The 17686-nt window shown below is 41.5% G+C and overlaps 1 protein-coding gene across 2 annotated transcripts; it reads left to right on the forward strand.

Moving 5' to 3' along the window:
• Nucleotides 1-71: 71 nt before the first annotated feature.
• Nucleotides 72-15121, forward strand: LOC119724521 (dnaJ homolog subfamily C member 27-like). 2 transcript variants are annotated; one of them, XM_038195611.1, is made up of 8 exons: nt 72-231; nt 2251-2451; nt 3196-3278; nt 5224-5293; nt 6397-6561; nt 8034-8156; nt 9499-9659; nt 11519-15121. In XM_038195611.1, the coding sequence occupies exons 2-8, from the start codon at nt 2380-2382 to the stop codon at nt 11646-11648; spliced, it is 804 nt and encodes a 267-aa protein (XP_038051539.1). In that variant the 5' UTR covers nt 72-231; nt 2251-2379; the 3' UTR covers nt 11649-15121. The 2 variants fall into 2 exon arrangements, with proteins under 2 accessions (XP_038051539.1, XP_038051540.1); XM_038195612.1 differs by having other exon boundaries at nt 2342-2451.
• The last annotated feature ends 2565 nt before the right edge of the window (nt 15122-17686 follow it).

Here is a 17686-nt window from a genome sequence, read left to right on the forward strand (position 1 = left end):
CGCTCGTCAATTTCCACTGAGCAACCGATCCTCCAATCACAACCTCGCTCTTAGCTTTCCCAGGAATGTGCAGATTGCAGAACATGGCCGCTGAAGATAAACAACTTTACGCTCACAACCGGGCGGTGTTAAAAAAAACCCACACTTTTACACATTATTCGTAGAGATCATTGAGATTTGTGCTTTTTATCACATAACGGGTGTCGTACCCGTGATTGGCATCGCAGCTTGGTAATTCTTGTCGTTGTCGTGAAAGAAAAATCGTTAAATTTTGGCTGCAAAATGATCGCATTTTTTTTTCTCGCATGATCACATTCACTTAGCCCGACTGCGTCTGGCCGTACAGTACTATCGGGTGTCGGACGCTTCGCCCCATTTCCACGTCGCCCCATGTCACTTCGCCCCTAACCACTTCGCCCCATCCCCACATCGCCCCATCCCCACATCGCCCCATCTCCGCTTCGCCCCATCCCCACTTCGCCCCATCCCCGCTTCGCCCCATCCCCACTTTGCCCCATCCCCACTTCGCCCCATGTAGTATGAAAAAGGGGTGCAGACCAAATAAACTGCCAAAGACCCCAGGTAATAAATGCTCCCAATTCTAGAAACTTAGGAAAAAACAAACTCTTTGATGAGGTCCTCGAGACACAGATGAGAGAAATGATGGCTCTATCCCATTCAGTGACGCCTCTCCTATTGGCTTGTGAATAAAATCATCAGCCGCTGGATTCAAAAGAATCCGTAGGTATGGGTCAGTGAGTTAAAAGGAACTCACTGCCTTGAGGAAAATGTTCCGTCAAAATTTGTCTGATATGTGACACTTGCAACTTCATTTAGATGAGATTGGTTCCTCCAACAGTGAAATTAGGATGTCAAAGGTATTGTCGTTCTCAGACAAGTGGGAGACGGGTTGGTATAGCCGGGTTGGGAACAAAGTTGGATCTTTTACAAAGCTTTTTACTCGGTAGGGGAGAGCCTAGCTTGAGAGGTTGGTTATGAATTGTTCATTTGGTGATGGGCTAATTCTTTCCGTTGGTTAGCAATTAGTGAATCTGTTGAAATTGTTTTTTTAAGCCAAAAAAATATATGAGATTTTTTTTTTTTGCATGTAGCAGCTGGGGCGAAGTGGGGATGGGGCGAAGTGGGGATGGGGCGAAGTGGGGATGGGGCGAAGTGGGAATGGGGCGAAGTGGGGATGGGGCGATGTGGGAATGGGGCGAAGTGGAGATGGGGCGAAGTGGTTAGGGGCGAAGTGACATGGGGCGACGTGGAAATGGGGCGAAGTGTCCGACATTCGTACTATCGCAAGCTCTGTAGTACGGCCAGACGCTGAATGCTTCCAAAAAGACTGAATTTTTTTGGCCGCTGATGTAGCGATTTTGCTACATCTTTTGATCGAGATTATCTTTTCATCCAGGACAAAAATTTCCACAGTTAAGGTTCTTAGTCGTAGAGCAACTCATACCTTTTCGAAAAAACGTTCTTTGGTCTCAATATTTTCATCCATCTGGCCAACAGACGACTTTCAGTCATCATCTTCCACAAATATCGTCCCGAAAATGCTCCCCCATGCGATTTCAAAATGGCGGCCGCGCTGTAACTCATGAATATGCATAAACAGTCTGTGACGTATGACCTCGTGTTTTTGGACGTGCGTGCGGCGGGGCCTTACGTACGTACATATGTACATGCACATTACTTGTAGACAACAGCCCAGTACGTGCATGCACACCGCCGCGCGGACGTACGTGTGCATGCACGTACTGGGCTGTTGTCTACAAGTAATGTACTGTACATGTACGTACGGCGCCGCCGCACGCACGTCCAAAAACACGAGGTCATACATCACAGACTGTTTATGCATATTCATGAGTTACAGCGCGGCCGCCATTTTGAAATCGCATGGGGGAGCATTTTCGGGACGATATTTGTGGAAGACGATGACTGAAAGTCGTCTTTTGGCCAGATGGATGAAAATATTGAGACCAAAGAACGTTTTTTTCGAAAAGGTATGAGTTGCTCTACGACTAAGAACCTTAACTGTGGAAATTTTTGTCCTGGATGAAAAGATAATCTCGATCAAAAGATGTAGCAAAATCGCTACATCAGCAGCCAAAAAAATTCAGTCTTTTTGGAAGCATTCAGCGTCTGGCCGTACTACAGAGCTTGCGATAGTACTGTACGGCCAGACGCAGTCGGGCTAACATTCACTCATCATCAATCATGCTTTATGCATTTATGTTTGTACAGTCGAATCAGCGGGAAATCGAATCAGCTGGTGCGCATGTTGTTGAACTGCAAATTTATGCTTAGACTAAAATCTCATTGAACTTAATTAAAGTTCGACATCGCATCTGCAAGCAGAAGAGAGAATTGACCATGGATAGCAACGGACTGAGGAAAACAATTCGTGTGAAGATAATCAGCATGGGAAATGCTGAAGTGGGAAAGGTAATATTTTTTGTATCGCAATTATAGCCTTCCCCTAAAACTGTGCCGCTTCGCATAGCAGAGCCCTATAGATGAATCACCCACGCCTTTCATTACGAAACAACAACTAGGCCTAAGTACAAAAATGTACATCAAAATCCAGACTGGGATCTTAACATGAAATTTTCCGTTTATTGTTATATAGACTAAAAAAAAAAAAAAAAAAAGGAAAATAAAAAAATGATTTTCATTTAACAGTCTATTTTCTTGTCTTGCATGTTTTCAATACCTTAAGTTTTGGGACTCTCGTACACAGTATCAAGAGTCCCAAATTTTCGGACCAATCAAAATCCAGCCATTGTCATTGACAGAAATCCTCTGCATATGTTTACAAAACGAAAGTAGGTATGGCCATACATATTCATGTAGCTTGAGAAACTCCATCTCCAATGCTCATCGGGATATCTTAAGCTACATGCAGCATGGCTAATCCTAGGCATGTTAGCTGCTATGTAAAATAATGGTTACTAAAAACACTTTAATTTAAAAACTTGTTCCTTTTGAATTCTTTAGTTAATAAACAGAAAAAAGTAAATCAATTCACCAGTGACATTTTCGAGTGCATGATGCACACACAAATGTGTAGGTGTCAGACTAATCAGGACTGAAAATGTGTTGAAGATTCACCTTTTTATAAATCAATATTTAACTTGTTGATGATATTAAAGGTACATGTATATCAAATCTGTCTACTTTCTTTTTCAGAGTTGTATTATAAAGAGATACTGCGAGAAGCGGTTTGTCAACAAGTACCTGACGACAATTGGCATTGACTATGGTGTTACAAAGTAGGTAAACCATGTTAAACAAAACATTAATTAGCAGCAACTCAAGTCTGAGTCCAGACTCGAGTCAATTTTTCGGACTTGTCCTTTTTTGGACTTGGCTTGGCTCGGACTCAGCTAGTGGCTGACTCGGACTACCTGGCGGACTCAAATCAAGTCCATTTATAAAAAAAATTGTGTTTAAACTTGAGAAAAAAGTTTCAGTTGCTTTAAAAAAAGTCCTGCGTCTGTTGTCTGATCACGTTGAACTCTTGCCTAGGAAAATGCCTTTTAGATAGGCCTACATATGTACCTTACTTTATGAAGGCTGTAGAGTAATCACAAGAGACTTTTTCAACAGTCACTGTATTCTCAGTGTACTCGTGCACACACACGTCCTGCGTGAAGCATTGACTCAATCTCAGTTCTGTCCCTGTTGTGCCGACCTGCCCGATCATTATTCTACCATCATGACCATTGACAGACTTGGCTTAGACTTCACCATATGGACTCAGACCATGCAGACTCAGTTCAGACTCGAACAAAAATGGACTTTGACTCAGCTCAGCTCGGACTGGAATGAGGTGGACTCGACTACATCACTGTTAATTAGCAAGGTTTCTTAACTGGCATACTAATAGTGAAGTTTCTAATTAAAAGGAAAACAAATGAGAGGGTAATTAACTAATAACTTGAGTTAGTTCACTTTCAGTCAGATGTCGGCTGAACAAAAAGAATAAGAATGCACATATGCGTGAATCCTACTTGGAACAGGCATGCAGCTACTACTCCTAGAACTATGAGGCTCCGAGTGGAGCCTCATGGACAACTTACCCTGCAAAATTTAGTGCAAGTACTTAGCCCCCGGCCGCGGCGCACTCTGAGCGAACCGAAAATCATCGACCGATCATGTGCAAGTGTCAGGTTGGCTCAGTGCGGAAAGGGCATTTTTTTTCATCATTTTGGCCTAAAAACCGACAGAATCCACCACTGTTTGTTTGATGCACATAACGTGAGTATGTCAAGAGTTATAGTACAGAGTTTAGGAGCAAACTGTGCAGCGGTTCTGTGGGAAATAGCTTGGTTGTAATGGACGTTTTTGTACTTGGTTGGTGTTTTGTAGAGGCAAACAATTTTGCGGGGTAAGTTGTCTATGAGGCTCCTCTCAGAGCCTCATACAATGTACAATGTAGTTCTGGGAGTATGCAGCTACAATGTACATGAGGTTGAAAGTCTTAAAATGCTTCAAAATCCCTTGTTTTTGTGACAGTGCCTTATCAGTTTCCATCTGTCTGTATTCATTATACAATCTCCAATTGAAACAAATCAGATTTATTTCTATTGAAGTAATCATGGTTGATTGAAATTGAAAAGTGGAATTAAAGGGGCACTATAGGTCCTGAAATCCCCCAAAATTTCCGGTTTTGGATTGTTTACTTACCCTATTTCAAACATCTGGTTGAAAGGAAACCAACCTAATGTCTTACTGTTCCCGAGAAAAGAAAAAAAAAACCCTGCTTGTTTACTTCGGACAGGATGGAGTACGAGTACGTTTTTCGTGTCATTTTCAGTGTATGTGTATGATATACACAGTTGTGCATCTCGGGAACAGCGGTGACCAATCACTGTCAATGCAAAAAAAATTGGTTTCTTCAACGTCCGCAAAAGGCAAACACTTTACGAATGACATCACAACTACATGTAGCATCCAAACAGCTTGAATTTATGGGGTCACAAAAGTGGACCCCGAAATTCGTTCTCACACGCACAATTTAGGAATAACAGAAAAACGCCCAGTTTTGAAAGGATAGTTGTGTGGATGTTTATATCCTACTTTTAAATGTTATATCCGATTAACATCATCTCGTTCAAAGCGCATTTTGTAGCCCAATTGGGCTGTTCAGGACCTATATGTAGTGTCCCTTTAAACACTTACAAATGTTTAGACCTGATTTGATTATATTTTCAGACTTGTTGTGAGGGATCGGACAGTGAAAGTCAATATTTTTGACATGGCTGGGCATCCTATTTTCTTTGAGGTAAGTACTAGTGTTGGGACAAATAAGAGATTTCAAATTCCTGTTTTTAATTTTTTTCAAACCAAATAATGGTATATTCGATTTCACTGGATGCTCCTTTTCAGCCCACAGTCACGCCAACAAAAATTGATGAGTGATCAGGTGCCATATGCACTGCCCTCCACATAGCCTTTCACCAAGGCCACCGTGGCTTAACTTGCCCACATTCAAAGCAGCGAAAAAGCGAAGCGACTGGAGATGGAGACCACACATGCGAGTGGCAAAGCCACGAGGGCCTTTTCTAACTTGTCAAGAAATTCTTATGTTTTTCTTTATAATCTCGATTTTTGCTACCCCAAAAGGGTAGCAAAATTCCAACCAATCATCAGCCTGTTCGTTTGTGCGTGCGTGGCTACTACCCAGACGCGTCTACCCGCCCGGATGCTTGCACAAAAATAAAAAACAAAAATTGCGAGTCTAGTTTTCCACGAGATTGTGACCGCATAATTGTTCTTACATTATCTTATTTTAACTTAACGTATAAAGGTTTTCAAGAAATTATTTGAGGGTATGAATTTATTTTTCATCTGAACTTACAGTTATTTGCTCTTACGTTTTCCTTTCTCACCCTTCTTTTAAAAATGGAAGCGACTGGGCAAAATCCGCGTTGTGATTGGTTAACCTTCAGCACGCGTCTTATTTGCATAAAAACTATGAATAATTCAACAAAATCAAGTTGTAAAAGGCCTCGTGGCTTTGCCACTCGTGCGTGCTGACTTTATCTTTGCTCCAGTCGCTTTGGGTCTTTGCAACTCCGCCGCTCTAAGCCACGATGGCCTGGGCGAAAGGCTACCCTCCACACTGATTGGGTATAGTTTACAAAAACACTAAGCAGTCCACAGCTGTAATGTTAACAAAAAGAGTAGGAACTCTCTGATCAGTTGAATAGGCAGGCCATTCATGAACCCAGAAGACCACTAGCATGACTAGCGAGTAAATGGCTGCATAAACACAATAATAAATGCTGCCACTTCAAAAAGAACTTGGGAGAACGTTTTTCTGTGAACTGTTAAGCATTGCTACATGTACATGTATGAACTTTACTTTGAACCATTGCTTTAAAGGTCAGGAACGAGTTTTACAAGGACACGCAGGGGGCGCTGTTGGTGTATGATGTGTGCAACCGGGCAAGCTTTGAATCTCTAGATACCTGGCTTGCTGAGATGAAACAAGAGATTGGCTCACCTAACGAAATGGAGAAAGTCTTCTTCTGCGTTTGTGCTAATAAGGTACGAAATACCCAAACCTGCCTGTTTTTGACGTAAATTCTTGGAACATTGTCATTGTCCATGTTGTCCAGTTCATCAAGTCCAATCACAAGCAAAGGGGATGAACAATAACCCAGAATGCCAGTGTCACGTTGCATTGCAATAAACTGGGGACTTGACTTGGAACTGGTTGCCTTGTGATGGACTTGTAAGGACGTGTGATGAGCCCAAGTGCAATACTAGTTTTGGGGCCCATTTCACAGAACTTGTAACGCATCTTATGATTTCCGAGGAGTTCTACTTCTCAGAAGAGTCCTAGCAATTCAAAACACTTCCTTCATTGAAATATTGATTTCACTTCCCACATATTTGGCAAGATGTATCAGAAATATCGGTAAAGTAATTACAATTATTAGATGGTGAATAGTTTTGCCCCTTGATGGCTGTGTTATATTCAAGAGCTGGATAGCTGGATAACATTGGTGTCTGCAGTTACTGTATGTGCCCAAGCAAAACTGATTAAAAGTGTACCTATCCAGATTCCCCTTGTGGTTTACTTGAACTTTGAATTTGGAACTTTTGTTGATTGGTTATATCATGGAGTTCACAGCACATCTGGTTCATAGTCACCATAAACCTGGCCAGGGGCGGATCTAGCTTTCAGGAAACGGGAGAGTTGATATAAAGGTGGGGGGGGGGGGGCATGCCAAAGGCACGCCCTGCTATGGGCCCAGTATCAGCTTTGTTCACAAGCACCCTCTCACCGGCAAAGGAAGTACAGTTGGCATGGTTGGGGGTGACCGACCGACGCCATCTTGCCTGACTGCAATTCATTTGCCGCGAAGCGCGGCCACTTCGTGTAAATAGTACAAATCCCCTGGTGTACCTGCGTCACACACAAGGAACGGTGCGCGTCAACCAGCGAAATGTCCCGCCCATGGAACGTCGTTGTTAGGTGAAAGGGCGCCCCCTTTGGTAGCGCACGGAGCTCATGGGGGATCCAGGGGCATGCCTTCCCGAAAAAGTTTGAAATCTATTGCGCTTTCTCAAGCATTTTAAGGCAATTTGAGAATAAATTTCGTAACTGTAGCATTCCCTTTATTCGTTTTTGCCCCATTTTACTAGTTTCATAACATAAGTCGACGGCTGAATGGGGTTGGGGGGGGGGGGGGTGCAACCTCCCAATCCCCCCTCTAGACTTGTTGCTGTGATTCAGATTGGCTTTTCACAGGGAGTCTTTTCATGCAAGCGGCCTACACAGATTTAGCCCATTTATGGGCATTACAGGGTAATCCTAATTTCAGACTTTTAGGCCAAAGTGAGATTCAAGCAAGTCTAATTCACAAATTCTAATTCGGGGAGTCAGTCATTCAGTCAGTCAGGTACAAGGAGGACTATAGGCTGGCCCCTCTGAGATGAGCAAACATGTTTCAGTGTGATATTTACAATGTCTGTGGCAAACTTGACGCTTGACTCTGTGGTTGATTGGACAGATTGACAGGAATTCCCAGCGTCAGATTGATGAGAGTGAGGGGCGGTTATGGGCAGACCAACATGGCTTCCATTACTTTGAAACCTCAGCATTATCAGGGGAAGGAATTACAGAGGCTTTCCAAGTAAGTGAATGGAACAGCATCGAGAAAAGTTCAATTTATATAACTGACAAACAGATCCTAGTCATTTGATTGGTGGAACCCACATCACGTGACATTCCTTATTGCTCCCATTCACGCCGCGCCTCAAAAAGTACTATCCGCCCATGGGGAATGGGAAATACTATTCAACAGTTAATATCATGACGCGGTATTTGTGTGCAAATGCATGCTGGTTTGCGCATTCAGCGTTGCGCGTAGCGTGTATTGTTCCAAAGAGCCAGCGCTACAGCGTTGTGTTCAAACATTTTCGTGAAGGGGTGGTTTGGAAGAGACAAATACATTTTCCTCCAGTTTTGTATTGAAAAAAAAGTTCAAATATATCAAATGACAGGGATCTATATGTCAGTTATATAAAACAAATATTGAGTGGCTTTAAATGGTGAAATGGGAGGAATATCAGCGCTCGGTAAAATCTGGACTTTTCCAGATTTTACCTTGCGATAATATTCCTCCCATTCCACGCTGAGCCACTCAATATTTGTATAACAATGTAGGTGGCTTTTTCAGGAACCTCACTTTTATTCTCAAGCAAATTTGAATCCTTGATCCTGATTGCTCTGTCCATGGTAAGAACAGTGTGATATTGTCCCATATAGAACATGCCATGTACTCTGCATAGTGCAGAGTGTATGGGCTATGTATGTGCTATTCCCCCGGAACGTACGTCACAGTCCGGGTATCAAACCCCAATTTGAAGGTGAACTGTGCATTTAGGTCTGCACAAAATGTTTGTGCATTTTCTTGTCATTTGAACTGTGTAGATCAATATTCTGGTAGGTGCCACACTGACACCTTGAGTATTAAAAAGCAAAAAATCAGTTAATATGCAAATTACCTCCATAAGGTACAATATAAGTTTTCTATATATCTCTGCCGGATCTTGACCAGACTTATCAGTCAAGGTGTCTAGACCATGTTTTAGGGGTCAACAAATTCATTTAAGCCATTTCTTCAAAGCAAATTAGCATCCGCCATTATCAAAAACTTAACTTTTGTCTATTTTTGTAGAACTTCAACAAAAAAAGATGGATAAATTCAAATGTTTCTGTTTGTTTAGACCGATCATAGCACGCTGTCACTACTATTACGAAGGCCCCCTTTAATGGCAAAAGCATTGTGCTAGCTATTGTTCAGATAATCCGTCAGTGGGGTGGTTGCTTTGTACAATAGCATACACAATAGTTTCTCCATTGAAGGGGGGCCTCTTGCGTGTACATTGCTTGCGGACCCAGTTTGTCCGTTGCACACGTTGTAAGCCTTTGACAACATAAAGGTTACTGAGATTTTGTTTTGATATTGGCAGGAGTTGTTCAATGGTCTGGTGACTGCCTATGAGAATGGTGGCCGCGCTGTCAGGATAACCACCACGTTAGGTTATACCAAGGAGCAGGTGGAGGCTATACAGAGACTCAAGAACAGCAAGAATGACTATGAGAGGCTGGGTCTCAGACAGGGAGCATCCAAGTAAGTAGTGATGTCATACTTAAATATATAGTCCATCATTTGTAATTTGTGCATTTTGTTCGTTTGAAGCAACAAAAGTGTTCAAAATCTAATGAAGGATACTGAACAACTAACCTGATGAAGTTTCAGCTTCAGCTGTATATTCCGAGAAAAAAACAGCCTTCTAGGATCTCAATTTCAAATCAAAAGTTGCTGAATCATGTTTTGAATTGTTTTGAATTGCAGCTATACGTGATGTCGCGCACTGATCCGACGAATTATAGCAACCGCGCGCACCTGTGCATCGTGCCAATGCTTACGCATGCTGCGCTGAATAATAAAACGAACTACTAATTTAAATTTTCCTACGGTGCGTCAAAGGCCTTCTTTCATTGATTACTTCAAAATAATAGCTTGCCAGAAAGATAAATTTCACAGGGAGTTTTGTCCACTTACTATCTTTCAACCAAGTATGTTTTTCAACAATAATATGCCAGTTACTTTTTCGGATGGCTGCAAATGATGGACTATAGCTTTAACAAGACTGTAGTCTTGGTCCAAGACTGGACTTGGCTTTATTTGCCCAATGTAGCCTGTCCCTGACGAACGTAGTGAAGCCGCCATGGCAGCAAGGTCGCTATCAACAAGATGATGCTAAACCAGTCTTGAGCTGTATTCAATCTAATGCACATGCTTGAGGTATGGTTGGAATTCCTGGGAAGTGCTGCCGAAATTTCCCAGGACTGGCTTTGATTTATCTTGTTGAAAGCGACCTTCACCACTGGGGCGGCTTTATCATGCTTCCCAGGGAAAACTCCAAGCATACCTCAAGCCTGTTGTATTCAAGCCAATGCACGCTGATGAGGTATGCTCAGGTTTTCTTGGTAGTGCTGCCGAAATCGGCAAGACTTGAGTTGATTTAACTTGTCGATGGTAACCTTCATCATGTTTACAGTGCTTGTCAGGAACCGCCACTAAAATAACCCACTGTATCGGAAAGCGAGAACAAAAAGTTGAAAAGCAGCATATTGCGAAGTAGTAAACATTTAAAAATGGGTGGAAAATGTGCAAAAGTATGTCAAGTTATGCAAATTAAAGAAAGGTTTACAGAAAACAATGTGGCCAAGCTCCATAATAACATGACCAACCACGCTCTGGTTTTGAAGCTCATTGGTTATATCTACTTTGCGATATGTACAAACCCAGTGTAAACAGGCCCATTGAAATGTGCACACTCCTTGTTTTTTTGACCTCCCTGGAGTCTTGTTAACATGCACACTGTCAACAGCCCCTAACTTGCAGCATTTCTAGCTTGGGCATTTTTCAAACCTTGGTTTTGTCTCCAGCTGTGGCTTCAAGTTCAGCTTCCCAGTTGAACAAATCTGTAAACCGGTCAAAATGTTTTACAAAGCAAAATTTGTTGCTTCTTGCTCAAATTGTAATGCTTAGTGGTCCATTTGAAATTGACCCATTTGTTTGATATACTGGTACATCCCATGTTAGCTTCATGGATATAGCCGTCCTACTATTATAGACCAATCACTTCTATCACGGAGGCCCCCTTCAATGGCGAAAGCATTGTGCTAGCTATTGTTCAGATAATCCATCCAGGGGGCCGTTGCTTTGTACAATAGCATGCACAATGGTTTCTCCATTCAAGAGGGCCTCGTTAGTGTACAGTGATCATGTGCCCGAATGCATCAAGGCAAAATTTGGAGTCTCTCTGTATTAGGGTTGAACATTAAAATTCTTCAAATGGATCTGGAGAATTGGAGCCGCAACCAGAGACAAAGTGAGATTTTATAAATAGCCTTTGTTTTTCTATGTGTGCACAACTTTTTACTTGATATTTCTTCTAATTTTTCTCTTCCCTATTTCAGAGATGATGTCAATAAAGCCTATCGTAAGATGGCAGTCATTCTCCATCCGGACAAGAACATCGCACCCGGCAGCGAAGAGGCGTTTAAGATTCTGGTCACCGCAAGAACAGAGCTCCTGAAAAATAGATAATCGAATGTGGTGGAATCTACTGAATGACATGAATGAGTCAGCTTGCCTCCACATAAAGTAAAAACAACTGGGCATGTAGCGCATTGCCAGACCAGTTCCTAGGGGGGATGGGTTGACAATAATTTGTCAATCCATCCTGAAAGGTCGCCTATTCACCAAAAAGGAAGGGGGAGGGGGAGGGACTTGATACTTTGTACTCTTTGGGGTTGCTGTTCAAAGCATACGACCTTTGACATTATCAGACAATAAGTGGCACTATTTGTCTGGACATATTTGCCGACAGACATGATTTTTTCCAACAAAAATGATGGATGAGGTGGGTGGGGTCACCCCCCCCCCATATCCCCCTTCTAGCAACGCCCGTAGAAGCAATTTTGATTTCAAGAAGTGTTGAGAGTTATGGCTGTATCTGTTGTCAGTATGTTCCCACCAAGTTGTAATTTTGGAGTATAGCTCGAGACAAGAGACTCGCAGGCCACCTAATACTGATGTTTCAGAATTTTGCTGTGTAAATATACAGTTGTCTCGCAGATATAAGCATTTTATAACTGAAAAGCTGTCTTTACTCTAGTTTTGTTGACAAGCTCATCACAAGTTCTTCCATTTAATCACAAGTCCTTTCATTAGTCAAGTCACAAGTAACGGGGTGAGCAATAAGAAGGGAACGCCTTCGTTACAATTCAGTTGAATACCTTCCGACTTGAATCGCGAATGGAGGAGTTGTGGTTGGCTTGTGAGAAGATGTTGGACTTGTGATGGACTAGGCTACCACACAGCTTTAATTCGTTCATTATGAATTCCTTGCACAAGGACCTCCTTCCCAGTTACATAAAACAGAGAGAGAGCTTGGACTCGTGGGCACGTGGTCTAGCGGCGGAGCACAGGATTCATGATCGAGAGGTTGTGGGTTCGAGCCCCACCGTGGCCATGCGTGTTGTGCCCTTGAGTTAGGCATTTTACCTCAATTGCTCCTCTCAACCCAGGTGTTAAATGGGTACCGGCATTATTCAATGCTGGGAAGGTAACAGACTCGCTGTGGAGGAGGTGTGGCGATCCCCCCACAGCAGCATATGAGTCTGGCCCAATCGCTAATGAAAGAGAGGTGGGCACTCCGTTCCTGTGAACACAGGTTCATCGTCTCCTTTACCTTTACCTAGCTTCGACTTTTAGGCATGGCAAGCGGCCATATTCCTAACACTTTATATGCGAAGACGCTATGTATTTGCGAACATTTAGGTGAAAACTTGTGTGTACTATGTACATCATGCTTTGCGTTATTGACTCGGTATTCGCAAGCGTTGTGTCCTGCACAACTACTTGTTCAATGGACCATGAAATGAATTTTACACTTCTTCTGAAATGTATGAAAACTATGACACATCCCTTTTTGATTAAAACGTTTGTAAAGTGCACTTTTTGTAACATTTAAATGTTTCATGTTTTTTTTTATTCAAACAACAGAAGTTGCTGTTTCTGCGATGTCATAATGGTACACACTCTTCAATTGAGGGGTTCTTGTTCAAATTATGAACCCACAAATTTGCTCATTGAAAACGTTTGTACATTTGAACTACTGTCATGTACTGAAACCACAATAAACAATCACTAAATGCATACAATTTACCACAACATCAAATCCAAAATTCTGGTATATTTGTTTTGGTACTGGGGTAGCTGTCATACTAAAGCTTTTGCCTTGAATGACATCACAGTTTGGTCATGAATATGGAAATTTAAATTAGCGCATACACCAAAAGAAGGACCAATATGCCCTTGAAAATTGCAAAATATTTTTAAAAATTAAAGTAAATGGGATTTTTCAAGGATATGATATACATGTAATGTTTTTTTATTTTTTTTTTGTGGGCCTCTAAACGCTGTCGGCCTTTTATGCATGGTGTCCATGGCCAGACTTACAGAGTGTTTCAAATATCCAAAAATGTCTTCTCTCTCTTGAACGTTATTCTTTATTTCTTGAGTGGTCCTTAGCCGTGTGGTTGGAAATTGCGAAACAAAAATGTTCCCGTTCCATCTTTCAATGATGTCCGTCCAGAAACTAGCTGTGCACCTAATAATTTTGTATTCAAATAATTCAGCAAGTTGTAATAATTTCTGTATTCACCAAAGAATATTTACATATTATTTATGCCGAACTAATCCGTCCAATTAGTGAAGAGGACATAACATTTAGATGCAGGTGGATGTGAACTTATTGCAGTAGAAGTCTTTGGAAAAGAATTACTGGTGTATGCTGAAAATATATTTGGAGCACCACAATTGCTCAAAATCTATCTTTATAATAGGGCACATAAAAAGTAGGCTGTTAAGAGTTTTATCTCAGTGGCTACTATACACTTTGAGAAAACAGAAAACATTCATACAATTTGTTGGGGTCTTGTAACTAGGTCTTGTTGCTAATGCACGTAAAAGAAAAGTTAAAAAAGTGTGCCCCTATTTCGAAACCACCATCCATTATTGTTTACTTCCAAACGATACCGCTCAGGCGGAAACATTTTACAGGGTATTTGGTGCCAGTCCTATCTTCATTGGTAGGTCTTTCATGGGTTATTGCAGATAATCCTGTGTGGCTTTGAAGTGATACCAAAATATGAAAAATGATACTAGGTTTTTAAATGCACGTAGGAGCATTTGCAATTACCCGGAAGTGTACCTACCGATTTAACGAGAATATCCTTGCTCAAAGTGAAGATAAGACTGGTACCAAATACCCTGTGAAATTACTCCGCCTGAATTGGTATCATTCGGTAGGAAGAACAATCATTGAAGGCGATTGAAGAAAGTGTGCCATTGGGCACAGTATTCTTTACTTGCTTTAGCAACAAAATTTAGATACGAGAACCAAACAATATGTTTTCTCCGTCTAAAACTTAAACTTCTTACAATTTTCAGCAGTATTGTTTTCTTCACACACAAAAAACATGCACAAAAGCCAAATGATCCTGTGTACCTGTAACGCCAAACCCGCGCCTTCAGTACCATTTAGTGAGACTTGTTAAGTTTGTCCTGCTACCTCAAAACCGGATAGACATTGCCTGAGTTTTCGGCCTTTAATCAATTAAATTAAATCACACACAGACATTACATTATTCCAAACATTGAAAACAATCACATACTTCACCTGGATTGGTAGTGTAATAGTGGGCTCATGTAAATGATGATAATTAGGCAATATCTGTACAACATGCATTGGTTTACACATAGAAACATGTTCTATTTACTTAAAAATGTTTGCAAGCATTATATATATTTTTGGCGGTGGGGAATTTTGAAGTTCAGATGAGTCCACATTCAGAAATATTAATTATCTCGGTCTTCTGTTTACCATTTTTTAATAGAATATTTAAAAATAATGATATTTATTTTATATGTTAGGGATTTGTACATATTTACATTTAAATATAGTATGTAAAAAATCGTTCTGTCATTAAATCAGAATGTTGCGCAGTTCTGTACATCTTTCATTTTTATAGTTGTTTTTTAATCATTCTTCGTTAATAAGGGAATAAATGTGTGCTCCGGAGGTTTTTATCACTCTGTTTAATACCGCTTAGAGTCTGGGTGCTGATAATTACCCGAGCCGGAGGCGAGGGTAATTATCAGCACCCAGACTCTAAGTGGTCTTAAACAGAGTGATAAATACCGACGGAACACATATTTATTCCCATTCATAAATACCTTTTCGGTAAAAAATATCAAATAATTCGTTCACAAAATCCCAATTTTGTTCAACAAGTTCACTTCATGCTTTTTGAAACATCCCTCTAGCAAAATAATGGAGTGTTCAGCTGGAGAGTAAGATGTAAACAACCCTTTTATGGAGGTTGACGCGCGCGTAGCATGTTCTGCGCGATGTCGCGCAGAACGCACCTGGGGCGTTGCGTTTTGAATTTAAAACTATAAAATTCTGACTCGCTGGTAGTGTTGCGCATGCCTACGTGAGGATTGTGAACGTTCAACCAATGAAACGGTAAGAGGCACTGGATTTTTAGGAGTCCACATTTTATTGTGACACTGGAAAAGTGTTTAAAGCTACAGTCCATCATTTGTAATTTGTGCATTTTGTTCGTTTGAAGCAACAAAAGAGTTCAAAATCTAATGAAGGATGCTGAGCAACTTACCTGATGAAGTTTCAGCTAAGCTTCAGCTGTACATTGCGAGAAAAACAGCTTTCTAAGATCTCAATTTCAAATCAAAAGTTGCTGAATCATGTTTTGAATTGTTTTGAATTGCAACTATACGCGACGTCGCGCACTGATCCGACGAAATATAACAACCGCGCGCGCGTGTGCGTCGTTCCAATACTTGTGCGCGCTGCGCTGAATAACAAAACGAACTACTAATTTAAATTTCCCTACGGTGCTTCTTAAGAATCACCGTTAGAAATGCCTTCTTTCGTTGATTACTTCAAAATGACAGCTTCCCAGAAAGAATAATTTCACAGGGAGTTTAGTCCCCTTACTATCTTTCAACCAAGTTAGTTTTTGAACAATAATTACGCCAGTTACTTTTCGGATGGCTGCAAATGATGGACTCTAGCTTTAAGACCAGCTAGCCATGTCTTTATCATCCGTTTAAGACCGGCCACGTGACGGGCTCTCGACCAATAGGAATAGCTAAACTGTCTGAGGTATTTATGAATAGCATTTAATATGTTTTTCCTTTTCCCATACATAGCTAACAAATAATGCCGGTACTTGTATATTTTTGTGATTTTCAAGTAAAGTACAAAGGAAAACCGACTAGGTGCATTATATTAACTTTTCAAAGTTGAACAAAAGCAAAGGTATAAACAGGAGCAGAGAACCTGAGCACAGGGATTACTCAAAGAGGACATTGGCGGATCCAGAAGGGGCCAGTTGGGACCCCCCCCCCCAAAAAAAATGATTTTTTTTTTTTTATTTTTTTATTTTTTTATCGGAGTGTCTACAAGTGCCAGGAAATGCGTTAAAACCCACGTTGCGTAGGTTCTTTCCCCTGACAAGCCATCGGCTACACATACCGTTAAGTTTGAATATAACAAGGTGGAATACACGTGATGCAATATTATATCGAACCCCTCCCCTTTTTAAATGAAAAACAAAGTAAATTGTACTCTAGCCCGCTTGCCCCACCCCCACCCCCAAACATTTGGTTCTGGATCCGCCTTTTAAAGAGTATGCATTTTTTTATCTCACATTTTCAAACAAACCACAAAGAGAAACCGACTACATCAAGTTTGCAAAGTTGATGAAAGACTTTGACGAGTGTGGTTTGAACCTAGCACCTGCGACCTGTGGATCCTCATTGAGCGATCTCCCAATTGTGCTGTTTTCTGGGTTTTCAGAATTGCTTATGTTGCCGCAACAAATCTTGGTGTGATCCATGGCTAGTAATAGTGGTCTATCCCATCGAGTATAGCCTTTCGCCAAGTCCATCGCTTAATATGCCGGCATTGGACAAAGCTGCCTTTTCGCAACTTGTCAAGAATTTCTCATGTTTTTTTATTATCTCGATTTTTGCTACCCGAAGAGGGTAGCAAACCTCCACCCAATAGTCTTTTAGGGCACGCATGGCTTCCACCCAGACGCGCGCGCCTTAAGTAAAACTTATTACGTCTGCCAGAAGCTAACTGGAATTTGGAGAGCCCGTAGATCACGCTTTAGGACATCCAAGTTTTGGACGACCAGGGGGCGTGGAACAAGAGCCATGCAGCTCTCCGAAGAAGATGTCCTTTGGCAGTGTCGACTGTCCTCCTGTCTACAGACATACCAGACCAATGACGGCGGCGAGCTAACAGCAATGTGAGCATGTCATTGACTCCTGTGAGCTCAAGAATGGCAGGGCTTGAGACTCGGTCTTGCCAAAAGATTCAAAGAATTGAAGGCAGGCGACAGAAATGAAAGGCGTTCACTTGACGTTCCTGGCAGCGGTAGGTCGGCCATGACTCACTGCAGTAGAATAGCACACTCAACACAGGACACGTATGTGCAAATCTTCTGCTTGATAGAGAAAGCCTGGTTGTCCCAAACACGAGCACG

This window comes from Patiria miniata, unplaced genomic scaffold (genome assembly GCF_015706575.1).
Source record: "Patiria miniata isolate m_02_andy unplaced genomic scaffold, ASM1570657v1 HiC_scaffold_18, whole genome shotgun sequence".
Classification (NCBI taxonomy): Eukaryota; Metazoa; Echinodermata; class Asteroidea; order Valvatida; family Asterinidae; genus Patiria; species Patiria miniata.

Bases quoted from the DNA above. Each gene is read 5' to 3' on its own strand.
- LOC119724521 (XM_038195611.1), top strand. From the start codon at position 2,380: ATGGATAGCAACGGACTGAGGAAAACAATTCGTGTGAAGATAATCAGC. The intron at 3,279-5,223 runs GTAGGTAAACCA...TTATATTTTCAG, and splicing joins ATTGACTATGGTGTTACAAA to ACTTGTTGTGAGGGATCGGA. The intron at 6,562-8,033 runs GTACGAAATACC...TTGATTGGACAG, and splicing joins TCTGCGTTTGTGCTAATAAG to ATTGACAGGAATTCCCAGCG.